The sequence below is a fragment of the Microchirus variegatus genome (genome assembly GCF_963457635.1).
Source record: "Microchirus variegatus genome assembly, chromosome: 4".
Lineage (NCBI taxonomy): Eukaryota > Metazoa > Chordata > Actinopteri > Pleuronectiformes > Soleidae > Microchirus > Microchirus variegatus.
This window is the reverse complement of record NC_139805.1, coordinates 35,586,435-35,612,509: the sequence shown is the minus strand read 5'-3', so window position 1 is coordinate 35,612,509 and position 26,075 is coordinate 35,586,435. Positions and strand designations below refer to the sequence as shown.

At 42.5% G+C, this 26,075-nt stretch overlaps 1 protein-coding gene across 2 annotated transcripts; it reads left to right on the top strand.

Annotated features, from left to right (window-relative positions):
• Positions 1 to 223: 223 nt before the first annotated feature.
• trappc8 (trafficking protein particle complex subunit 8) lies at positions 224 to 23,557 on the top strand. Of its 2 annotated transcripts, none has more exons than XM_083887403.1 (28): positions 224 to 496; positions 3,567 to 3,776; positions 5,648 to 5,737; positions 6,529 to 6,703; positions 6,803 to 6,956; positions 8,252 to 8,342; positions 8,426 to 8,682; positions 8,783 to 8,898; positions 9,555 to 9,705; positions 10,342 to 10,548; positions 10,646 to 10,777; positions 12,687 to 12,911; positions 13,074 to 13,179; positions 14,368 to 14,562; positions 14,638 to 14,801; positions 14,900 to 14,977; positions 16,028 to 16,136; positions 16,264 to 16,421; positions 17,049 to 17,482; positions 17,560 to 17,719; positions 17,808 to 17,904; positions 18,525 to 18,593; positions 18,687 to 18,745; positions 18,988 to 19,185; positions 19,322 to 19,423; positions 19,765 to 19,904; positions 20,592 to 20,681; positions 22,131 to 23,557. In XM_083887403.1, the coding sequence occupies exons 1-28, from the start codon at positions 340 to 342 to the stop codon at positions 22,390 to 22,392; spliced, it is 4,386 nt and encodes a 1,461-aa protein (XP_083743529.1). In that variant the 5' UTR covers positions 224 to 339; the 3' UTR covers positions 22,393 to 23,557. The 2 variants fall into 2 exon arrangements, with proteins under 2 accessions (XP_083743529.1, XP_083743528.1); XM_083887402.1 differs by having other exon boundaries at positions 8,423 to 8,682.
• Positions 23,558 to 26,075: the final 2,518 nt, after the last annotated feature.

Below are 26,075 nucleotides of genomic sequence, written 5' to 3'. Positions count from 1 at the left end.
GCTGCAGTTACTGCAGGAATACACGTATTATTGTTCATAACTGTGTTCTACAATGAATATAAATACATTTGAATTTGACCAATCAGCGGCGGCTTAGGGGGCGGGTCTTCGTCCGCCACACAAGGCGGTGTCAGGCATCACCTGACCGCCTTTAGTTCCACACAGGAAGTGGGTTGGCGATTCTTTAACATGGCTGTTGTCTGCAGAGAGAGGAGGACTTTATCTCTCGCAATGAAATAGTCTTAAGGATTTAGGCTTTTACGGTATAGTAGCGCATCTCCCCCCAACCCCCCCACACACTCGTCCCCGTGTTTAGCCGCTTTGACGCCGGACACCGACATGGCGCAGTGTGTACAGTCCGTCCAGGAGTTCGTCCAGGACTCGTTCGTCCCGATGGTGGCCGTCCTGTGCAGCGACGAAGCGGAGAGAGTGACTCGCAAGAACAACTTGACTTTCGCCGAGCTGCTGCGGCCTTTCTGCAGACTGACGTCCGAAGGTAAGGCCGCTCACGCCCTCACACCCGCGTCCGTGTCCCCGCTGTCACAAACCCTGAGAACCGGTATGTGGCAGCTAGCATCTTTAGCCGGAGGTGTGTGTGTGTAGCACTAGCAGCCGACGTTAGCTCTGCGCTAGCACTTGGCTAGCAGCAGACAGCACTGGAGTGTGACTAAGCAGCAGCTGTGTGTGGACAGGAGCGGGGCTAGCATGTCCACACACTTGACACGAGAGAAGACCGGGAGACACCTGACCACCAGGTCCCCGAGAAGTGACACTTTAATCATTCTGTTTGTGCGCTGTCACACCGAACAACAAGTTAGCCGACAGGGAGCTAAGTGGCTAACGGGCTTTAGCCACAGTCCACACCTATGGTTCATACATGGACACAGTCAGCACATTGTTGTCAGTGTTAAAGGACTGTTGCGTAAAAGTTGACATGAGCAGTTGTGACAGGGCTGTTAGCCAACACTGAACCCAGCTAATCCTCTTGTCTGTTAGTGTTTTTGTGAGTTTGATGCGGATCAATATGGTCCACACTGAGGGGCTGTCCACACCAACACCACCTTGTTGTTATTATTATTTTGTATCGGGGGTTTTATCGACACGGAAACGACGTCTTATTGCCACCGAAGAGCATCTTTTTTTATTAAAAACAACAACAAAAACAACTGGTCTCAGAGTGTAAACATCTCAAAACACCACCTTTGCCTGAGAACCTACTTTTGGAAAATGATGACGTCACATTAATCTGTTTTGTTATGGCATTGACATCATCTTCATCTGGCCTGGCACATGGATTACACAGTTTACAGTCACTTTGGACGGTTTCATGTGGATGAAGACGTTTCCTGAAACCATACTCTGTTTTACGGAAAAACCTTTTCGAAATTATGAAAAGAAAACGATTGTTTACATTTGGTTGTGTTTCAGTGTGGATGGGGCCCTGGCAAGATTTCTTCTTCTCCTGATTATTTAAGCTTTATGTAAATAATCTGTCATGAAAGTCTATGTATAACACTTTTTTTCATGTTATTATTATTATAATTTCAAAGTTCTGTGTGTGTACGGCAACACTGCTTGGTTTTCAGGCTACGTCTCAGGTAGCGTTAGACTATCGTGAGCTAGCATTAGACCTTAGTGGGGTAGTAAAACTATCCTGGGGTACCTGTTAGACTATTGTGTGATATCAGTAGACTGTAGTGAGGTCGGTAAACTATCGTGGTAGCGTTAGACTGTCGTGTGGTAGTGTTTTGTTATTGTGGGGTAGTGTTGGACTATCGTGATGTAGCGTTAGACCATCGTATGGTAGAGCTAGACCATTGTGTGGTAGAGCTAGACCATCGTGTGGTAGCGTTAGACCATTGTGTGGTAGCGTTAGACCATTGTGTGGTACTGTTAGACCATTGTGTGGTACTGTTAGACCATGGTGTGGTAGAGCTAGACCATTGTGTGGTAGTGTTAGACCATTGTGTGGTAGAGCTAGACTGTTGAGGTAGGTAACCTGTCATAGGTAGCGTTAGACTGTCGTGTGGTAGAGTTCTACTATTGTGGGGTAGTGTTGGACTATCGTGATTTAGCGTTAGACCATCGCGTGGTAACACTAGACCATTGCGTGGTAACACTAGACTATTGTGTGGTAGCAGTAGACCGTAGTGAGGTAGGTAACCTATCATGGTAGCGTTAGACTGTCGTGTGGTAGTGTTCTGCTATTGTGGGCTAGTGTTGGACTATCGTGTGGTAGCGTTAGACCATCGTGTGGTAGCGTTAGACCATCGTGTGGTAGAGCTAGACCATCGTGTGGTAGCGCTAGACCATCGTGTGGTAGCGTTAGACTATTGTGTGGTAGCAGTAGACTGTAGTGAGGTCGGTAAACTATCGTGGTAGCGTTAGACTGTCGTGTGGTAGTGTTCTGCTATTGTGGGCTAGTGTTGGACTATCGTGTGGTAGCGTTAGACCATCGTGTGGTAGAGCTAGACCATCGTGTGGTAGCCTTAGACTATTGTGTGGTAGCAGTAGACTGTAGTGAGGTCGGTAAACTATCGTGCTAGCGTTAGACCATCGTGTTGTAGAGCTAGACCATTGTGTGGTAGCGTTAGACTGTCGTGTGGTAGCGTTCTGCTATCGTGGGGTAGTGTTGGACTATCGCGATGTAGCGTTAGACCATCATGTGGTAGAGCTAGACTATCGTGTGGTAGAGCTAGACCATCGTGTGGTAGCGTTAGACTATTGTGTGGTAGTGTTCTGCTATTGTGGGCTAGTGTTGGACTATCGTGTGGTAGCGTTAGACCATCGTGTGGTAGCGTTAGACCATCGTGTGGTAGAGCTAGACCATCGTGTGGTAGCGCTAGACCATCGTGTGGTAGCGTTAGACTATTGTGTGGTAGCAGTAGACTGTAGTGAGGTCGGTAAACTATCGTGGTAGCGTTAGACTGTCGTGTGGTAGTGTTCTGCTATTGTGGGCTAGTGTTGGACTATCGTGTGGTAGCGTTAGACCATCGTGTGGTAGAGCTAGACCATCGTGTGGTAGCCTTAGACTATTGTGTGGTAGCAGTAGACTGTAGTGAGGTCGGTAAACTATCGTGCTAGCGTTAGACCATCGTGTTGTAGAGCTAGACCATTGTGTGGTAGCGTTAGACTGTCGTGTGGTAGCGTTCTGCTATCGTGGGGTAGTGTTGGACTATCGCGATGTAGCGTTAGACCATCATGTGGTAGAGCTAGACTATCGTGTGGTAGAGCTAGACCATCGTGTGGTAGCGTTAGACTATTGTGTGGTAGCAGTAGACTGTAGTGAGGTCGGTAAACTATCGTGGTAGCGTTAGACCATTGTGTGGTAGATCTAGACCATCGTGGGACAGCGTTAGACCATCACGTGTTATCGTTAGATTATTGTGGGGTACCGTTGGACTATCATGGGATAGCATTAGACTATCGTGTGGTAGCGTTGGTCTTGCGAGAGTTTTGTGCATACAACAAACTGCGCGTATCAATCCAAGCATTCTACACGACACCATATGTTGATGATGTTTGTCCAGACTGAACCCGTTGCGTTGCCCATGCGTCTCCTCCAGGTCACATCCGGGATCCCAACAACCAGGTGCAGGTCGTGAAGAACCTCCGCATCTGTGTCAACAACCTGGCGACGAGCCCCAGCGCGGCGTCTGCGGCGCTGAGTCCCACGCAGCGACGGCTGCTCAATGAGGTGGTGTTGTCCTGTCAACCGCAAGAGGGCGCCGTCACCAACGCCGTCACGGCCGGAGACTACGACCTCAACTTCAGCGGTAAGTAAGGACTGGAGCTGGAGTCCATGATTGTGGATTCATGACATTGGAACCTTAAATTTGTCAATAGTTATTTTGGTCAGCATTAGCAACATTTACCAGAATCCATGTGTTTTGATCAAATGTAAGGCCCTTATTAACTGTGTCAGATCAGTTCTCTGCTTCCTCTCCCTGTTTATATTTTCTGTCTTTAATCGCCTGTAAACCTTGTTGTTACTAACGTCAGCCGTGACACTCTGCTTCCCACCTGTCAGATCACTTTTTTAAAGCTAGCATGCCATGGTACAGTGCCTGGAGAGAGACACTGTTGGAGGTCAGCATGAACGAGCAGTGCACAGGTATCTGGTGATAGTCACGCTCCTCCGCCTCGTCCTCCTCCTCCTCCTCTTCCTCCTCTAGTTTCCTGTAGCTGCAGTGTTTTGTGGATTTCCCCCGGTTCTTGTTACAGGGTGGTTGTTGATTCTTGATTAAATCTCAGGTGGTTGTAATTGTCTTTCCCTGGCTCTTAAAATTTAATCTCAAAAAATGAGAGATGGATTTTTATTATTTACAATCTCAGATTTCATCATTGTACAACATGTAATTTTGTTTTAATTTAATATTACAAATACGTTTTTCTTTGTTTATTTTCTTGCCTGTTGGAAAAACATGGATATTTAATTCTCATTTTCTTTTATTTCCATAACTGATTCATCTGTTTTTCATTTTCTTGATTAACCGATCGACTGCTTGGTCCCTAAAATGGTCGATCGAACCTCAAAATGATGATGTTTTGTCTGCAAACCAAAATGATTCATTATAATTCATAATTCTTTTGTTAAGAAACCAGAAAATGTTCAGATTCCAGAGCTCGTAGAACTTCCTGAACTGTCTGTGATTCATTTAGTAGTTGATTCTAGTGCTAAACGTTAACGTGTCAACACACAACGCGTTTCCATGACGACTGACCGGAAAAAGATGTGCGTGACGTCATGTTTACGCGACTCCCGATTGTTAAAATGAGTCTCTAAAGTAACGCTAAACTTTAAAAACAGAGGCACACATACGCAGTACACAAGTATGCTGGCTATTTGTTAGCGCTGCTCTTTTCCTTTAATAAACAGACCGCTCCAGTTCGACTGTAGGCACGCTAATGGCGCTAAAAGGAGCTAATGCAGCTAACTGGTAAACGGTGCCTGGACTCCGTTGTCGCGGCACGTAAACACGACGTCATACGCGTCTATTTCCGTTCAGTCGTCATGGGAACGTGTCGTGCGTTTTTACGTGCGTTAACCTTTTGCGCAGCATGAGTCTATTCATAATCAATTGATCGTTGTAGCCCTGCTTTCTATTTGCACGCATGAAGAGTCGTAGTTTTATTACATCCAGTAATGCATGGGCGCTTTTATATTTATATTTATTTTAGTGACCTTGTTTTGTGGAGAATAATCTTGATAATAAATAATAACATAGGGAAAGCACTCAGAGAGCATGAAATCTAAGCCAAAGGCTGTTTGTTCCTCCTGTAACCTAATTCCTTCCCAAAAAAAAATCATCCTACAAAGGTAACCTGTCAGATGAAAGGGTTTGCAGTTAGGAATCAGCTAATCTTTTACTTTTTGAATGATGCACAAACGCAGAAAGACAGACTGCACCAAATGTCTCGGAGTCTGTTTATCGTCCTGTTAGAAAAAGTCGTGAAAAGCACACTAAACACTAAAACTGTCCATCTCACTTGGCAGCTCATGCTTCTCGTCTATTGTGTGACACAACTTCTCAACTGATCGACAGACGTCAACACGGTTATTAACTGAAAGCGGGTGTTTTTTTGAGTTTTAAACAGTTTCTCATGTTTGTATTTTCTGTCCGTCCGTCTGTCTGTGTGTTTGCAGCGACCACGCCCTGGTTTGAAACCTACAGGGAGAACTTCCTGCAGTCGATGCCTGCTTCTGACCACGAGTTCCTCAACCACTACCTCGCCTGTATCCTTCATGCGTGACGCAAAACACCATTTGCGCCATCATTTTGAGTCTCCTGCACTTTAAATGACTACAAAACAAAACAAATTAATAGTTAATCACGAGTTAGTTCATAGCTGTTTGGGATTAAAGTAAGAAGCAGATCATCTTAATGGTTTAAACTCAGATACACAGACGGATAAACCCTACAAACCTTATTATTTAAATCAATTGAAATTATGTTTGTTTAGCACCATAAAGTGGGGTAGGCCTATAAAAAATATACTCAAATTTGTTTTAATCTTAATTGAATTGTAATAACATCATACCTGATGTGGATCCTGCAGCTCAGGAGTCGCAGTTACTTGCAAAGGGAGGACAAAGTTAGTAGGACAAGTTCTTCTTATTCTTCTTCTTATTGTTATTGTTAGTAGTAGTAGTATTAGTTATATTATAGTATCAGGTCTAGATCTGGATCCTGCAGCCCTGGAGCCATAGGTCCCCACAGACTGACCCCAAAACTGGGAAATTCAGCACAGTTTTAAGCCGTAAAACAACCTCAAACAAATGTATAAGGAATTCAATCCAAAAAAGCTCAAATAAAACTTGAAAAATGAAAATTGAAGAGTACTCCAAGGACTAATACTACTATAGAGTTGGGAATGCAGTCAGAGTCCGCATTTTAAGCCCATCTTAGGCGGTGTCTGCACATTTGACCCTTGAATTTGAGGGAATTGGTCCTTGAGTTTAATGTCAACCGTGCCACAAATCACACATGGTTTACAGTTGTGTGTCCTTGACTCGGTGGTGACCAGGTTTGCTGGTGGTCTCTTCCACCGAAGCTGTTCCCATGGAGCAGTTCTTGAAACTTTCGAACGAGCAGCACCGGGTTCAGCACAGCGGAGAGTGCACCAATCCCAAGTGGTTCATCCCCAACACGCTCAAGTACTACGTCCTCCTGCACGACACGAGCGAGGGCGACGAACAGAAGTAAATAAATGTCTAAATACTATTATTATTATTTAATCAATCGTTCGTCAGTGTGGGAAAATATTCCATGACGTCTGTTTGTTTGTTTCTCCTCTCCAGGGCAGACACGGTGTATGAAGACATGAAGCAGAGATATGGTCCTCAGGGCTGCTACCTGCTGAAGATGAACTCTCGCACCAACTCCAGTGAGGAGGACGAGCAGATTCCCGACCCGTGGAGTCAGTACCTGCACAGGAACAACCTGCACAGCCAGGTAACCACTGTATAACCACTGTATAACCACTGTAACCTCGTCCATGTACGTATGTGCAGTCACTGAGCTCGGTCGTGTGTCATTAGCTATAAAATAAAACACTTTTAAACGCCTAGGACTTTTTTTGTCAAATTTTGGCGAAATACTTATTTATGACGTTTTTGTCAAACTAGTGCATTGCCAGTAGGACGTATGTATTCCTATAGTGGGAGCTGAAGAAAATGTTTCAGTTATGGTAATGCACGATAAGGAACGTAAAGGCTAAAATAATACAAACACTGTGCAACCTCATTAGGCACAACGCAAATGTAACTAACTTTTGTTTGAAGAAAGTCAGTTCTCTGTCAAAGTGCATCAGGGCAAATGGATCATTTCCTGAATTTCAAAAATTCATTAAAATTATTCCTTAAGAGCTTTGCAAATATTTTCAACAGATCCTTGTTCAGGGCGATGCCGACTATTATGATGATAAATTTCAAGTCATTCCGAGATACTTTTTGTTTTTTTGAAGAAAGTCGGCTCACTGTCAAAGTGCATCAGAGCAAATAGATAATTTCCTGGATTTCAAAAATTCATTAAAATTATTCCTTTAGAGCTTGGCAAATATTTTCAACGGATCCTTGTTCAGGGCGTTGCCAACTATTATGATGGTAAATTTTGGGTCATTCCGAGATACTTTTTCTTTTTTGAAGAAAGTCAGCTCACTGTCAAAGTGCATCAGAGCAAATGGATCATTTCCTGAATTTCAAAAATTCATTAAAAATATTCCTTAAGAGGTTTGCAAATATTTTTTCAACGGATCCTTGTTCAGGGCGATGCCGACTATTATGATGGTAAATTTCAAGTCATTCCGAGATACTTTTTGTTTTTGAGACCAAAGTCAGCTCACTGTCAAAGTGCATCAGAGCAAATGGATCATTTCCTGAATTTCAAAAATTCATTAAAAATATTCCTTAAGAGGTTTGCAAATATTTTCAACGGATCCTTGTTCAGGGCGATGCCGACTATTATGATGGTAAATTTCAAGTTATTCCGAGATACTTTTTGTTTTTTTGCAGATGAGCTGCTGCCTGCCTGGTAGTAGCATGATAAATCAGTGAAAATTAAAATTCCTCCAAAAAATTTGAAAATCAAGGATGCACACCATCGGGTCATGCTCAACCCATATCCAAAGTCTTAGGTCAATCTGACAAACGGTCAGTGAGCGACACTCAGGCGCAACTTGCTTTATAGATAGATTTTGGACGACATTTTTATGACATCACAGTCATGTGTTAATAAGACTCTTCCTGCAGGATACACTCGATGACCCGACCGTGAACAGCGCCACGGTGGAGAACAGCGTTAACGCAGCTGAAGTGGACGGCCAGGACTCGACAGAGAAAGGTCAGTCACGTCAACAGCTGCTGTTTTACCCTCCATCTTCATTTGTTTTATATTTATATTTCTTTTTCCCCGTCTCCTAGCAGACGCAGTGTCCAACAACCTGGACAGCCATCCTCTGCAGATGGACACCGGCAGCAGCAGCAGCTCTGGGAGTCTTCACAACCTCAGCGCCTCAAAGAAAAGTGCCAGAGATCCAGAGAACGTGGCAGGAGGAGCAGGGAGCCACGGGGCCAGTCTGACCCTGAACGACCACGACCGCATCAGGCAGTTCATACAGGAGTTCACCTCCAGAGGCCTCCTGCCGCACGTCGAGAAGAGCATCAGGCAGCTCAACGACCAGGTTTCCTCACCTTCTGACTCGCGTTCCTGAAAGCTGTTCACTAACTACTCGAGAAGATCGGATGTTTCGTCACGTGATCTGTCGTCTCTGTTGTCCACAGCTGGTCTCCAGGAAAGGTCTGAGTCGCTCTCTCTTCACCGCCACCAAGAAGTGGTTTGGAGGAGGCAAAGCTCCAGAGAAGAGCGTCAGTGAACCAAAGAGCACCTGTGGCCTTTTGTAAGCTCTGACGCCGTCATGCATACAAACGTTTGGGGTCACCTATACTATTTTTTTGTGTTTTACATTGAAAGTCACACGTTTATTCATCAAAAGAGTTGCAAAATGAATAGAAATTATAGTGCTAACATCATTGCACAAGGGTTTTCAAGGGTTTTTTAATCCAATAGCCTTTTTATGCGATTAGCAAACACAATTAGAACATTGGAAATGTTTTTACCACATTAACAATGTATAGAGTGTATTTTTTGACACATATTCAATGGGAAAAAAAAGTGCTTTTCCTTCAAAAATAAGGAAATAAAATATATATATATATATATTTTTTTTAATAAAAAAAAAAAAAATTCTTCGCAAAATTGATTTTTATTCTCAAAATGTTACTTTCTTTCCTAATTTCTTTCTCAAAATAATTGTTTTTTTCTCAAAATATTTTTTTTTGTCACATTTTCTTCCCTCAAAATTAATTTTTTCTTCTCAAAATTTTGCTTTGTTTGTGAAAATGTATGATATTTATTTATTGCTTTTCCTTAAAAAAATAACGGATAAGTGAACCCAAACTTTTGAACGGTAGTTTACACACACACACACACACGCGCATACACTGGTAATGCTGTATAAACGCTGTGTCACTGATCATGTCTGTGATGTGTCAGGTATCCTCCAGAAGCTCCAGAGCTGCAGATCAGGAAGATGGCCGACCTGTGCTTCCTGGTCCAGCACTATGAACTGGCCTACAGCTGCTACCACACCGCAAAGAAGGACTTCCTGTCGGACCAGGCCATGCTGTATGCTGCAGGGGCACTGGTGAGAACACGATACAATTTATAAAATAGTTTTCAGCTCACGTAAAATTCAACAACATTCTCTCGGCATGCTCTGAAAGGCTGGGGGCGTGTCCTGAACCCACAATTACACACACACATACTGGTTTATCTGCTTTAGTGTGGACAATATTTGCTGTAAAATGTAGCTGCTAGCACTGGGCACGTTAACGTTGACGCCTGAAGTGTTTCCATGGCGACTGACCGGACGTCATGTTTGCGTGCCGCAGCACCGGAGTCCAAGAGCCGTTTACCAGTTAGCTGGGTTAGCTGTGTTAGCTGCGTTAGCTCCTATAGCGCTGTTAGCACACCCACAGTGGAACTGGAGCGGTCTGTTTATTATAGGAAAAGAGCAGCGCTAACAAATAACCAGCGTACCTGTGTACTGCGTATGCCTGTTTTTAAAGTTTAGCGTTACTTTAGCGACTCATTTTAACAATTGGGAGTCACGTAAACATGACGTCACGCGTTAACGTGCCCAGCACTAGTATCTGCACATGACTCATGACTAAAACAGCAGGCTGAATCAGCTGCAATTCTTATGTTGAATCATAAAATCGGCCTCTTTATTGACTACATGTGTTTATGCCGCCTCTTCTTCTTCTCCTTCTTCTTGTAGGAAATGGCCGCAGTGTCGGCCTTCCTTCAGGCTGGAGCTCCTCGACCGTATCCCGCTCACTACATGGACACGGCCATACAGACGTACAGAGACGTCTGCAAGAACATGGTGCTGGCTGAGAGATGTGCGTTACTGAGCGCTGAGATTCTGAAGAGTCAGGGGAAATACTCCGACGCTGCCACGCTGCTTATTAAGATGACCAGTGAGGTGAGGAGACCTGGTCTCTGTAAATCCCTGATCTTTGTGTGTGTGTGTGTGTGTGTGTGTGTGTGTGTTTTTAATGGTTGATTCTGGTCTGGTCCAGGACTCAGACCTGCGCAGCGCTCTGATGTTGGAGCAGGCAGCTCACTGCTTCATCAACATGAGGAACCCCATGGTGCGGAAGTTTGCCTTCCACATGATTCTGGCCGGTCATCGCTTCAGTAAAGCAGGACAGGTGAGCTCCTGTTGATGATGTTCACTCTTTAAGAAAAAGCTCCATGTTTTTCTGCACTCGTCTACTTCTTTATCCTCCACATGAGTCACAGAGGAGGTTAGGACCAAAATTCAGCTGATGTAGAGCGAAAGGCGGAGTCACACTCTGGACAGGTCGCCAGTTCATTGAGGGAATAATGCTAGGCACTACTCTGCTGTAATCACTAATTAGTAGTACTGGGCACGCTAATGGAGGTTAACGGCATCAAAGTAAACGCACATTGACGAATGACGCGTTTCCATGACGGCTGACCGGGTTTTACAGTAATGACAAGTATATGTTAGCGGAGTTAGTCTACCGTTTAAAAGTTTGGGGTCACTCTGAAATGTCCTCAAATTGAAACGTCCCGAAAAACATTTTTAACCGTCCCGAATCGTCCTGAATCGTCCCGGAAATCTTTTTTTACATTTTTACACAGTTGTTACTTACTGGTAATATAATAGAAAACACAATACATTATGTTGATAATAATAATATATTTATTTCTAGACTAGATTTGTTGTGTTGTAGATGACAACCAACACACTCAGTCACAGAACTGTGGCCTACCGGACCTTCTGCCACTACTCAACCATTTAGTGACTGCTTTTAGTGGGTTGTAGTCGTCATGAGAAGGGCCATGCATTGAGATTTGCATGAGGCTGTTTAGGGCTGTCAAAATTACTCAAAAATGACGTTTGAAAAACCACAAATATTCGAATATCTGTATTTGCGCATGATATCAATGACGCGTGCATCTGGTGTGCTCTGCATCCGCTGCATCTGGAGGCTTTAAATCAGCCAGACTTTCAGGTGATGACAGCATGACGTCAATAACAGGACGAACTAATACAACCAGACATAACTACTTGTATAGGTAGTTTATTTAAGTTTAAACATATTTCACAACATATTACCTACACAAAAATAAGTAAATGAACTAATGACCAAGAGCGCTGATCTCTCTCGCTCACTCTCTCTCTCTCTCTCTCTCTCTCTCTCTGCGCATACTGGTTTAGAGACTTTCCATCGTTTAACAGGTGATGTTCCACAGTGAACTTGCTCTGTTTCGACCGCCGAATTATCGGTGGATCCCTAAATATAACATCTTTATTGACAAGAACGATGTAACCATAATAATGACGCACTTGATAGTGTGACTTGAGTTTCAATCAGCACCTGGACATGTGTGCGCTGCGCTGATTACGTGGGGGCGCGTTTGTGCTCTTGTTCCCCGGTATAGAAAAAGCCGAGGTGTATGAAAAAATCTATTTTAAATAAATAAACAAGCAATGCTTATCCTGGCGGGGCTTCATTCAGTGATTGAAACAAACATGTCAACATTAATGAAATGTTTACATGCAGTGCGGGCGCGCAAAGCAGACAGCCACGCCGCGGCTCGAGCGGTGCACAGTGAGAGAGGAGCAGTCTCTGCGTCTCACTGAACAACACAAACATGAGCGCGCAGCCATTTACCTTTTCACATAAGTATTTCACACCGACCGCGAACCCGTTCTGGTTCACAGAAAGTGTTGAAAACTTAAACAGAAAAATTTAGTCAGTCAAAATTCTCTTTCGTCCCGTGGTCGTCCCGAGAGAGAGTATTGATCGTCCAGATGACAAATAATGACGTCCCCGGGACGACGGGACGGTGTTAATTTTAATCCCTGGTGCATAGGTTTACAGAGGCCCATTTCCAGTGTTCTAATGGTACATTGTGTTTGCTAATGGATGATTAGAAAACCCTTGAAAACCCTTGTGCGATGACGTTAGCACAGCTGAAAACAGTTTTGCTGCTTCTTTCTTTTGAACATGCATTGAGCTCACTTTGAGAAATGTTTTGTGCTGAATGAATAACGTGTCTATTTTTTTCCCCTCTCTCTCGTCGTAGAGGAGACACGCTCTGCGCTGTTACTGCCAGGCCATGCAGGTGTATAAGGAGAGAGGCTGGTCTCTGGCCGAGGACCACATCAACTTCACCATCGGCCGTCAGTCCTTCACTCTGCGTCAGCAGGAGAACGCCGTCACCGCCTTCAGGCAGATCCTGACCAACGACAGCAGACAGACGGCCACGCAGCAGGCCGCCTTCCTCCGAGAGTATCTCTACGTTTATAAGGTACGCAGCTGCAGATCCTAATGTTAGCTTCAGTTTGGTCCATATAATGTCATATGATGAAAAACAAGGTATTCAAATGTCTTGTTTTGTCTTTTAAACCAATATTATTTGATGTTTTAATGCATGAAATAAAATCAGCTGACGTCTTTCTGTCTTTCTCAGAGTGTGATCGGAGGAAACACCGTGGTCCTCCCACAGCTGCCTCTGCCCTGCATCCACAGCTCAGCCACCAGAGTTTATTTTGGACATGAGCGTCGCCTCGCTGAAGGTAAACGTCTGCACTCGTGTTCACGTCTGATCTCCTTCAGGCTTCACTGAGTCTGAGAATCTCAGACAGAAACTCATGTTTATCTTTAAATGATCATGACGATATGTGTGCTGCAGAGAAGATGAATGTTTGACTGATTCAACAAAGAAAATATGCACAATATATTACATTAATTTAAACAAATATAAACCTCATCACACTTGAACTTTTTCCAGTTTTATTTGTTCCAATTCTTGGAACCAAAGACTTTTTCATAAGATTCACTTCTTCTTCAGTTCTAGTTCTTTTAATTACAGTTTTTCTAGTTCTTTAAAATGTGTTTTTTTCTATTTCTAATTATTTTAATTGTTTTTTTCTCGTTCTTTAAATTGTTTTTTCCATTTCTAGTTCTTTAATTGCAGTTTTTTCAATTTCAAATTCTTTTAATTGCAGTTTTTTTCTACATATAGAGTTCTTTTAATTGTGTTTTTTCAAATTCTTTTAATTGTTTTTTCCATTTCAAGTTCTTTTAATTGCAGTTTTTTCGATTTTTTTATTCTATTAATAGTAGTTTTTTCCTGTCTCCAATTCTTTTAATTGTAGTTTTTTCTAGTTATAGTTATTTTAATTACAGTTTTTCTATATCTAGTTCTTTTAATTGTGTTTTTTGATTTCAAATTCTAATAATTGCAGTTTTTTCCTATTTCTAATTCTTTTAATTGTATTTTTTTCTAGTTCTAATTCTTTTAATTGCAGTTTTTTGCTATTTCTAATTATTTTAATTCTAGTTTTTTCTAGTTATATTTCTTTTAATTGCAGTTTTTTCTAATTCTTTTAATTGCAGATTGTTCTAGTTCCAATTGTTTTAATTGTAGTTTTTTCTAGTTCTAATTCTTTTAATTGTAGTTTTTCCATTTCTAGTTATTTTAATTGCATTTTTTTTAGCTCTAGCTCTTAAGTTTTTACGTTTTTATTATTTGTATTTCTTTTAATAGCATAAGAGCAGTGTGCAGATTAATCAGGTGTAAAGTGGCAAATACAAACGTGTTCTTACAAAGTCAGAAATGATGAATCCTCTTAATGCGTTTACCAAACAAAGATCATCATGTACTTGTTTTCTCTCCACAACCACGTAGCGCGTCACTGCTGTTCTATCCAAACACAGCTAACCTTCAGCCTTTCATTCATGTCGTCGTTGTCGTCTCTCAGGGGAGAAACAGGCGGCCACTCACGTGTCCTTGGATCAGGAGTACGACCAGGACTTGGCCTCCATGTGGTGTAGCCTGGAGGAGCAGCTGGTGGCCGCCGCTAACAGAGGCATCGTCCCGGGAAACTTCCAGCCCACGCAGTGCTGCCTCAACAGCCAGACGGACAACCTGCGCCACCCACTGGCCGTGGTGGAAGGTAACGGCTTACAGCTGACACGTGTGGATCTAAAGGGAGGAACAACATTGACTGTAAAAAATCTCATCTCTGCAGAACCGATCATCGTAGAGATGACGTTCAGGAACCCTCTGAAGGTTCCTCTGGCTCTGTCCGACCTGTCTCTGGTCTGGAGGTTCACCGCCGCTGATTCGACGGAGACGGTGACCGAGGAGACATCGGCGGAGACGGTGACCAACGAGGAGACGCTGGCTCTGGGGGTGAGCGACTCTGGACCATCTTCTCTGATTTATGTTTGTTTTGATTTAACGATAAAAAACACCATTAACATGTGTTCATGTCCTCTGTCCTCTCACAGGGGACGCAGAGAGAGGACGACATCGTCACCACGGAGACCATCGCTGACTTTCACATGAGTCCTGAGGAGACCAAAGTGGTAAGAGAGTTACTTGTGTTAATGTTTATGATAAATATTCTTATTTTTATGCTCCGCGCTCGACGAGCGACGCGGAGCATATAGCGTTCGCACCGTTCATTCCGTCCGTCATTCCGTCCGTCCGGACTAATATGAATACCTTCCTGTGTTCAAAAATGGGTGACCTTGACGTACTTTCCAAGGTCACAGCTGCACTTGTAACTTGGAAAATAGCCAAAACCGGCACTTTTCAAGCTTGTCAACGCGATAACGACAAATATTTATTGTATTGCTGCCAAACTGGCACTGTGGATGCCTCTTCCAAGTATCTTGAACAAGTTCGAAGATCGGTGACCTCAACGTATTTCCAAGGTCACCGCTGCACACCACATGTCCAAAGTTGCCTTCATTGCCTATGCAAATTTTGCTTTAAAATTGGCATAAAAATGTGGGCGCATGGACTCAGCGCGGAGCATTAGTAGTCGTCAACTATCACCCCTCTAGTTTGTACCTTGTGGTTCTCTATAGAGGCTGAAAGATTAAATATTTAGCTTTCAAAGAAAGGGAAAAGCTTTAAAGAAGCTTTAAAAGAAGTTTAACAAGTTTACCTGATTAGGCTTTTATTTTGAAAGAACAAATCTCTCCAATGAACCTTGTTGTCCCTCTTTAGTGAGCTAAAATCCCCTGAAACCTTTGCCTTTTCTTCTCATGTTCTACTTTCTTAGCTACAGTATTTATATATAAAACAATACAGTTCATTAATTTGTTTATTACATGATAATAAACTGATTTATCTGGACTCTCTGAGTAATTCAGAAAGTCGAGGATGAATTCTGAAGGACTTGGCTTTCTTTAGTAAGTGTTAATGTTTGAAAATGAGATCGACAAAACTGATTTCTTTGCTCCATTTAACAAAGAAATCATTAAAACTGAGTAATTTCCGTTAGTGGATAAAACAAAACGTGTCAAAACATCATAATTTCCAGATTTTAGGAAACACTGATTCACATTTTTCAACATTTATTGAAATTTTGTGGACCTACCAACACTCGCTGTGACCTTTGACCCCAGGCCCGCCTCAGACTGCTGCCGCACAGAACTGGACAGCTGAACATTGTGGGTGTGGTTTATAACCTGGCTGAGGCGTCTTCTGGAGAGATGGCTCCCAGCTCTGTTGACGGTAACTGTGACAACATTTCACTTTATCACTGCAGCCATCACTGAGTCACATGACATGTTTAAGGCTGCTCTGAAAAAATAGTATCGAGACGTCCGTGACTCGACATTTGTGCGTCTTTGTCCTTCAGGCCAGAAGACGGTGGATCTGATGGTGGTTCGTGGAAGACAGGACCTGAAGATCCAGGGTCCACGACTCAACCAGACCAAAGAGGACAAGATGTCGGTCCAACACGGTCCAGATCGACGTCTGGATCCCGTCATCACAAAGTCTATGCCCCTGATGGAGGTACAGCTCACTCACTCACTCACTCATCTCAGTCACTCATCTCCGATCATCTGTTCATGTTTTAAAAAAAAAAATTGTCTTTAACCTTTTTGCAAAGGAAAATAAATTCACCCAATGTTTCTTAGTGTTTCTATTTGTGACCGGGTTATTAGTGAGTTTTATTTTGAAAAGGCAAGTCAAAAATCAAGAATTTCTTTAAATTTTAAAATTTATTTCCCAAAAAGTAGAATAAAATGGCAAAATCATCCTAAAAGAATATCAATGTTTTGTTCTTGTCCCTCAGGGATTTTGCCCAAAAAAATGAGTTGGCAAGTAAATTATTAGAAAACAAACACTGAAAGAAAAAAAAAGGAATTCATTTTCGAAAAATAATTTATTTTCGAAAAATAATTTATTTTCGAAAAATAATTCATTTTCGAAAAATTGTCATTTTTGAAAAAAAAATTAATATTAAAAAAAATCCATGTTCAAAAAAAAATGCATATTTGAAAAAAAAATGCATTTTTGGAAAACTTAATTTTTGAAAAAAGATTTTCAAAAAAAGATTTTCATGACACAAACTTTTAAAAGGTTTCAAATATTCACATTTAAATAAAATAAACACGTGTATCCTTGTGTATGTTCCAGGTTTTCTTCCTGCAGTTTCCCACCGCTCTGCTGTGCGGCGAGATCAGAAAAGCTTACGTGGAGTTCTGTAACGTCAGCGCAGTTGCTCTGACCGGCCTGCGGGTGGCGTCCACGCACCCTCAGTTCTTCACCTTCGGCAGCCAAACCACGACGCCTCTGACGCCGCTCAGCCCGACCTCGGCCGAGAACTGCTCGCCGTACAAGACGCTGGCCGCCGTGTCGCAGCCGGGCGCCGTGGCGACGGAGATGTTGGTTTCGGCCGAGCACTTCCAGCAGCTCTCAAGCGTGATGGACATACCAGTAGAGGGCGACACTCTGCAGCCGGGCGAGTCCGTCCAGCTGCCGCTGTGGCTCCGAGGACCAGACCTGGAGGGCGTTCATGAGATCAACTTCCTCTTCTACTACGAGAACACGGAGAAAGGAAACAAAATCAGGTAAAAGTGGAACGATTTTTCAGCTTCTTAAATTTCCATTTCTCCATCGTTCATGTTCTCATGTTCTCGTACCTCAGTCACCGGGTGATCCGTCACACGGCGTTCATCTGTGCCAGTCGCTCTCTGAGCGTACAGGCGTCGGCGTCCCGCAGCAGTGACCCTCCTTCGCATCACAGCGCCGAGGACAAAGGCAGCGGAGGAACGCTGGTCTTCATCGACGTGGAGAACATCAACGCTGTGAGAAGAACACGCAGCGGTTTCCCCGTCACTTTGAGGATGGAGCTTTAAATTTTAAATTTCCTCGCGTTTTCTTTTTCCCTCTCAGAGTGAATCTGGCGTGCGGGAGTTCCACATCGTCCAGGTTTCCAGCAGCAGCAAACACTGGTGCCTCCACAAGTGCATCAACCCGGCCAGAGACAAAGGTGAGTCTGACGTTGGAAGCCATCTTAGAATCAGGGATAGTGAAGTTGTTAAGAGTTTGAAATCCAAGTTCCGGCGACTACAAATGGAACGCTCCATGAGCAAAGTCCTTTTAAAGCAGCTCCACCTCCTGGAACCAGATCCACCAATCATCTCCTGGTCCTCATCAGGAGCAGTAAGAAATGAAATACTTCTGGAATGTTTCTTCTGGTTTTTCAACCACATCTCATCACTGAACGATGAGCTCGGACATCTGGACGTATTCTGTGGATCAGGAGTCTTGATCGACCTGTCCATCTTTGGGACTTCTGGGAACCTGGTTCCTCTCCACGTGGAGGAGCATCAGTTGTACTCTGATACCCCAATATCTCTAAGAAAAAACTCATTTCGGCCGTCTGTATTCACAATCTCGTTGCTTGTAGGTCGTTACCCAAAGCTCACGACCGTATGTGAAGGTTCTCAGACTCAGAAAAGCATTCTCAGAAACGTTTTCCAGCAAGATCTGGAGTCAAATCTCTGGATAATGAGCTCATTTACAAAGTCCTCCTCATGTGTTTATCACATTCATGTTTCCCACGCATCATCTACAGTTCAACTTATGTGTGTGTGTGTTCTCTTCCAGACTGTAAACTCACCAGCAGAGAGCGAGCTAAGCTTTGCTTCAAGGCCAAACGATGTAAACCACAACAAGGTGAACTAAAACACATTGAAACTGCTAATCTGAGCAGATTAAAATGCTCTTTATGTTTGTTTTTTAACGTCTGGTTTGTGTCTGGTTTTGCAGCTACCTCGAACGCCGTGGGGAAATATACGTTTGCAGACCTGAATCTGGGGAATGAACGGGTAAATTTAAAGCTCTCACTGTTGATATTATTGATTTATTCAGGTTTCCATTCGCTATTGTAGTGCGTTACATACAGTAAAACACTTTTTTTCCCACAAAAATTAGGATGAATTCTTGGTCATTAGCTCCTCTGATTCCTAAATATCGGCCTCGGAAAGGAAATCTAAGACAAAAATAACACAAATACAAATAATAAACGTGACGCTCTCTTAATAATAATATCTGATGGTCTACGTTTCAGATCATCAGCTCGTCCACGCCCTGCGGAGATTTCTTCTTCCGCTGTTGTCGGACCTCGGAGTCTCAGTCTCAGTCCCAGCGAGTGGACGTGTCCTCGTCCAGGACGAAGAGCCAGGGCGTGGCCTCGTCCTCGGAGGACATCAGCAGCGTTGTGAGGAAGTGCAACGAGCTGGACCTCAACATCATCGTCATCTGGAAGGTGAGAGGAACCGCAGAAGAACTTCATCACGACACGATTCAGGCTCAGAGAGAGAGGAGACACCAGATGTCCAGTGGGGATAAAAATGTCCTTTCAGACAGTGCAGACATTTGACTCTTTGTCCACTTCTCTGCAGGCTTATGTGGTCGAAGACAACAAGCAGCTGATTCTAGAAGGTCAGCTTCACGTGTCTCTGCAGACCATCGGCAAAGAGGCCACGTCACTGACGCCCAAGGAGGTCCGTCATCACACACACACACACAGATTCTTCTCAGGTCAAAGCCTTATCACGAACCTTAACCATCCCCACAACTCAAATCTTAGTCCCAAACTTTCCCAGTTCCTCAGAAAATGAGGTTCTGCCTCATTAGGACCAGGTTTTGTCTCCATGGTCCCCATGAGGACAACTGGTCCTCTATACAGACCATTTACAACAACCAGGTCTTAACCCCAAGAGTTGTGAGTTGTGAGGACCAAGACCACATGTCCTCACAAAGGCACACGTACAAGAATACACAGAACTGGTTTGATGATGTCACTCAGTGTGTGTGTGTGTGTGTGTGTGTGTGTGTGTTTCAGGAAGCTCAGGAGATGGTGCTCCTCAAGTTTAAATCGGAGCTTCCTCTTCCGTTGGCTCCTCCTTCTGCAGAACTGTCCCAACTCATCAAGACCAACCTGCACTACCCTGAGACGTACACACACACGTTTGTCCAGGACAGGTGAGGACACACACACACACACACACTTGTACTTGCTGCATACTGAGGACCAGCATTTCCACTTTATAAATCAACACAATTACAAACGTCTACTTTACAAATTACGTCTCTCAAGAACTACTGGGTACAGCACCATAACATGTCTGCAGGTGGAGCCCCAGAGCAAAAAGTGTGTGAAACACCAGGGCTGAATAATGGGTTTTTGTACCAAATCAAGGACCTCTGTTAAAAAGGAAGTATAGCATGTTTACAACCTGAGGAAGTGATTGCAATGAAAACAAAGTGAGGACCGGCCAAAATGTCCTCGCTTTGTAAAAATGACCTCACTTTGTTGGTTAAAAACCCTCACTGGTCCTCAGTATGCCGCAAGTACAAGAACACACACACACACACACAAACACACTGGGACAAGTTCCCACTGCAGTCTCATCGATCATTTAAAGCAGTACCTTTAGGATCCAGCAGAGGGAGTTTGAATGTATTTGAATGAATTACACGTCATTAAGAACTATTCATTCAAACATGAGTTTTGTGAGAGATAAAACACTCTTTTACTACATTTTAAAAACCTGGGACAGAGTTCAATATCTGAACCGACAGATAGTTTAGATGAATCATCACAGCCCGTGTTAACATGTATAAAGTGTGGGAGTAAATGCTGAGTCATGTTTTCTTGTCTGTGTTCAGTCTGTGTTTGGTGCCTGTGACTCTGTCTCTGTGTAACTGCTCCATGGCTCAGGTGGACGTCCTCATCGACTTACGGCACAAAAGCACCAGGTCAGTTTCTTCAGACAATGAGGGGAACTCATTTGTTAAGTTAGCATTCGTTTTTATGTTTTTCGTCCTCGCCATCGTCACGACCTGACCTGCACCTGTGCGAAAATGCGGCTACTTCCTGTCGTTTGTGGAATGATAAATATAAAACGTATTTAAAAAAACCAATGTATAACATGTATTTTATTTTGGAAGAACAACTACTAAAACAAAAGATAACGTAAAAGTATGCATTTTATATTGTAAAAATAGCTACTAAAACAAACGTAAAAGCCTGTATAGCTACTAAAATTAACGTAAAAGCGTGTACTTTTTGTAAGAACAGCTACTAAAACGAATGTAAAAGTGTGTTGTTTATTTTGTAAGAACAGCTACGGAAACGATAGATAGCGTAAGAGCATGTATTTTATTTTGTAAGAATAGCTATTAAAACAAAAGATAACGTAATAGCATGTATTTTATTTTGTAAGAATAGCTACTGAAACAAAAGATAACGTAAAAGCATGTATTTTATTTTGTAAGAATAACTACGGAAACGAACATAAAAGCATGCATGTTATTTTGTAAGAATAGCTACTAAAATGTAAAAGCGTGTATTTTACTTTGTAAGAGTAGCTAGCTAAACGAGAGATAACGTAAAGGTGGGTATTTTATTTTGTAAGAATAGCTACTAAAACAAACGTAAAAAAGCCTGTATCTTATTTTGTAATATACTAAAATTAACGTAAAAGTGTTTTTTATTTTGTAAGAACAACTATGAAAACGAGAGATATCGTAAAAGCATGTATTTTATTTTGTAAGAATAGCTACTAAAACAAAAGATAAAGTAAAAGTGTGCATTACTACGAAAACAAACGTAAAAGCAAAAGCAAACGTAAAAGCAAAAGCAAAAGAATAGCTACTAAAGCGGACGTAAAAACATGTATTTTATTTTGTAAGAATAAACAACAAAAGATAACGTAAAAGTGGGTATTTTATATATATATATATATAAGAATATATTATATATATATATAAGAATAGCTAGTAGAATTAACGTAAAAGCCTATATTTCATTTCATAAGAATAGCTACTAAAACAAACGTTAAAACAAACGTAAAAACATGCATTTTATTTTTGTAGGAACGGCTACTAAAACGAAAGATAGCGTTAAAGTGTGCATTTTTTTTTTTTTTCTTATTTTGTAAGAAAAACTACGGAAACAAACGTAAAAGGGCAACAAAATAAAAGACGCGCTTTAAGGTTAGTTTTAGTCGTTATACGTACTAGAAAGAAAACGTTAGTGTGTTTTTATCGTACGTTTCTTCCAGACTTTTACGCTAAATCATTTCCTGTTGACCTGCTACTGGCAGAGCTTCCGTACTGTGCCTTTAAATTTAAACTCGTAAACGTTGGACAGAGGTTCTTTGACGTCTCAGTGTCTCAGTGTCCCGTGTCTCTCGTCCCTCTCAGTCCAGACAGCGTGGACGTCCACAGCTCGTTCACGTGGGTCGGTCAGAGTCAGTACAAACTGCAGCTGAAGCCTCGGCAGCTCCTGTGTCTCACACTCACCGCGTGTTTCCTGCACGCCGGCGTCTACAACCTCAACACACCGCGCGTGCTAGCCAAACCCGCCGCGCAGACGGCGCTGAGCGAGACCAGTCAGCAGACGAGCGGCCCCGCCCTCATCATCATCAACAACAACGACGACGACGCCAACGACGAGGCTGCCTGAGGACAAGCTGACGGGACACGACGACGGCTGTGGACGTCCCCGCTGTCCACCAGCTGCTCTGCACACGACCACACGTGGTCTGCGTCGGAGACAGGAAACAGGAAACAGGATGTAGATGCCGTGAAAGGATGAGCTAATTTAAAAGTGGAGTTAATGAAGAGCTGATGTTGCAGCTGAGGAGACGGACACTTTATATCAAACCTCATCTCAGAGTCAGGGCTTCATCATCATCATCTTTTAACCTCCGACCCTCCACGTTCTGTCTCCACCCGCCCACCGTCTCCTCCCTCCCACACACCAGCATTTCAAACGCACCCTCCCTCGCTCCCTCCTTCCTGGATGGAGTCAAGAAAGGACACACAAGCTGCTGCTTTGCTGTCTTTTAACACAGTCACGAGTGCACGTGTCACATTACACCACTAGAGGGCTCTCACGTCACTGTGTGTCCTTTGACTGTTCTTAAAGGTGCAGTGCGTGGAATTGAGCTTGAATTTGGCAGAAATTCAAGATTTAAAAAAAAAGTAGTTTTTTGTCAAGTCTTCTCTCCGGATGCGGCCATTTTGTGCCGCCATGTTTTAGCCCACAATGCACAAACTAAACGGCTTTATTTGAGTTTTGACTAACGAACTGAATAAGGATGTCAAAAAAACTGAAAAAAGTCTGAATTTGAGATTGAAAATGAGTCCTTAACTTAAGTCCTTAAAGCTCCTTAACTTCTAGTCAGACTTTGTGAGTTAATGTTAGCTATTAAACTTCCGATATTGACCTTAAGCGGTGGTTTAAATATCAGTGTGGTGACGCTAAATAAAATTTGACACACTGTACCTTTAATTTGACGATGTGTGACGTTTGTGTTGAACGCGGATTGAGCAGCAGTTTTCCGTCTTTTTCTTCTTCTTTTTTTTTTATTAGCCTTTAGCTTCTCTACATTCATGTTTTCATTGTGTCCGCCCACTCGGCACAGGCCCCTCCCACTATGTCTTTAAAACCATGTTGTTATTAAAGCGCTTGTTTATTATGCATCGACACGACAGCTTTTCTGAAATCAATGTAATATATTTATATAACAAAGTGGTTGTAAATAGTAAGTAAATAAATACAAAGTGTAACTAATAATAATGACACAGTAAGTATGTATCGTGACGGACTGATGACGCGTGGAAGTTTCCCATCTTATAAACCATAAAAGAGAAAATGCTGAAAAAAAAAGTGTCAGACTTTGTTTGTGTCGGACGTTGAGTTGACGATGTTTTTTATGACTTCACGTTCTTAAAGCTGCCGTGACTTTGTCCCATTGATGTTGGAATTTCAGAGTTTCTAGTTGGAAGTTTCAACTAAGACACTGGATTTTTTTTAATCTCAGAATAATAATTTTTCAGATTAAATTCAAACTTAAAATCTGAGAATTCAAGTAGTAGCTCAGAGTTTTTGAGAATTCTGAAATTAAAGAGTTTACCAAAATCTCTTTTCTTTAATTAACACGGAATCGAGGGCAAAAAAAAGTTGAATTCTTACTTTTTCTCAGATTGTGAGAATGAAGAGATAGTAGAATTTTGATAAAAATCAATTCATTTAAACCAGAATTCTAAGATAATACAATTCTGAGAAGAATTTTGAGATTTGAGTCAGAATTCTGTCTCAATTCTTTAATCTCAGAATTCTGAATTTGATCTGACTTTTCAGAGTTCTGAGATTGAATTCAAATATGAGAATTCAATTCACAAAACAAAATTGCTCTGAATTTGAGTTTGAGAATTCTGAAATGAAATAATTTCTGTTGAATTCAGAATTTTTCTGAGATTTTGAGAATTGAAAGTTAAAACTATTTTTTTGAAAAGTCACAAACATAGTAGCTCAGAATTCTGAAATTAAAGAATTGAAAACAAATCTCAATTCTTTAATATTGGAATTGAAGATAAAAGTTGAATTTAGATTCTGAGTGAGTTCTGTGATTTTTTTTCAGCCTCTTAAATGTGAATATTTTCTGGTTTCTTTGCTCCACATCACAAATCATTCATTATAAATGAATGATTTTGGTTTGGGGACAAAAACAAGACTTCTGTGAACATCATTGTTCTGAGGTTTGGGAAACACTGACCAAGCAAGTAAGTGGAGTAGGAGTTGCTCGCTAGTTAGCTTCTTAGCCAAAATGAATGTTATAACTTTTTGTTGCTGTCATGTTTCTTTAATTCTCAAGTCCAAGTGATTTGGCTGAAACACTACAGACGTTACAATAGAAAATAAGGTAATAGATGTTTCTGATGTGCTTTTTTTTATTTTGATAACCTCAAACGGAACAAAAAACAGATCTGAATCTCAGCAAGAAGGTCGCCGGTTTGGATCCGGGTTCGACCTGAGGGCTTTTCTGTGTCGAGTTAGCACGTTCTCCCTCGTGTTCCCTCTCCGGGTTCTCTTGCTTCCACCCAGAGTCCAAAGACGTGCAGATTATGGGATTAGGTTAATGGCAAACTTTGAAGTGGCCACAGGTGTGAGTGTCCCAGTGATTGGTTGTTCCTCTCTGTATGTTGGACCTATGATGGACTGGCGACCGGTCCAGGACTTACCCCGCCATTCACCCTATGTCAGCTGAGATTGGCTCCAGCTCCTCCTGCGAACCTCGTGGAGGATAAAGTGGTTAAAAAAACGGATAGAACCGAAACAAATCTTTTTCCCATAATAAAAAGTAACACCTGAATGGAATGGATGTTTCTTGATCGAATCATCCTCTTAGGGAGAGAGGTACACAACCCTGAGTGAAGGGTGAAGGGTCAAAGGTTAGAGTTGTTTTACTGCATCAGACCATTGCTACTCTAAACTGAGAGATATTGTGGGATAATCTAATCTAATCCAATCTTTCCATAGCTGAGCTTCTTGTATCTTTTTTGTAGGGCGCTGTGAGATTTGAGCAGCTCGTGGTAGTTTGAGTTGATGTCGTTGTGCCTCTTGGTTAAGTCCGTGTATTCGTTCTGCAGGTTCAACAGAGCCTTCCTGGCCTCGTCCAAAGCGACTTTGTGGTTTCGGAACCTGAGCTCGATGTCGTTGATGTATTTGGCCTGAACGCTCGACTCGGCCTGAAATTGTTCCTGAAGACACTTGAAGCTGTCTTGAGACTTTTGGAGGGCCTCGGCCAGTTGTTGCTGCTCCTCCAGCGTTTTCATGAGTTTCCTCGAGGCTTCCTTGAGCTTGACGTTGTACTGCTCACAAGTGGCTCTTTCTTTCTCGAGAGCGGAAGCAGTTTGATGAGTTTGCTCCTTCAACACCGCACTTTGTGTCTTTTCCTGTCTCAGGGCCTCCTCCAGTTTGGCCTGTTGTGCGTTGTACTCTGACTGACGTGCTTTGAGTTCATTCATGGTAACCTCCAGCTTAGCAGTGATGGCTTGCGTCTCGGTAATGATGCTATCCTTTTTTGACATCATGTCTTTATGATGCTTAGAGAAGGAGCGGTGTTTGGACATCATTCTGTTATGTTCCGTCTCGATGTCCTTTAATTTACTCCTTATGTTGTCGTTCTCGATCTTGAGGGTCTGCATGTCGAACAGCTTGCCTCTTAAGGCTGCAGAGGTTTTCTTTTGCGTCTCAAACTTTTTACACACCCTCAGGAAGCGGGTTTTCTCCATCTTAACTTTCCCCTCGAGTCTTATGCAAGCCTCTCTGTCATCTCGCTGCTGCTTTTGAGCAAGATG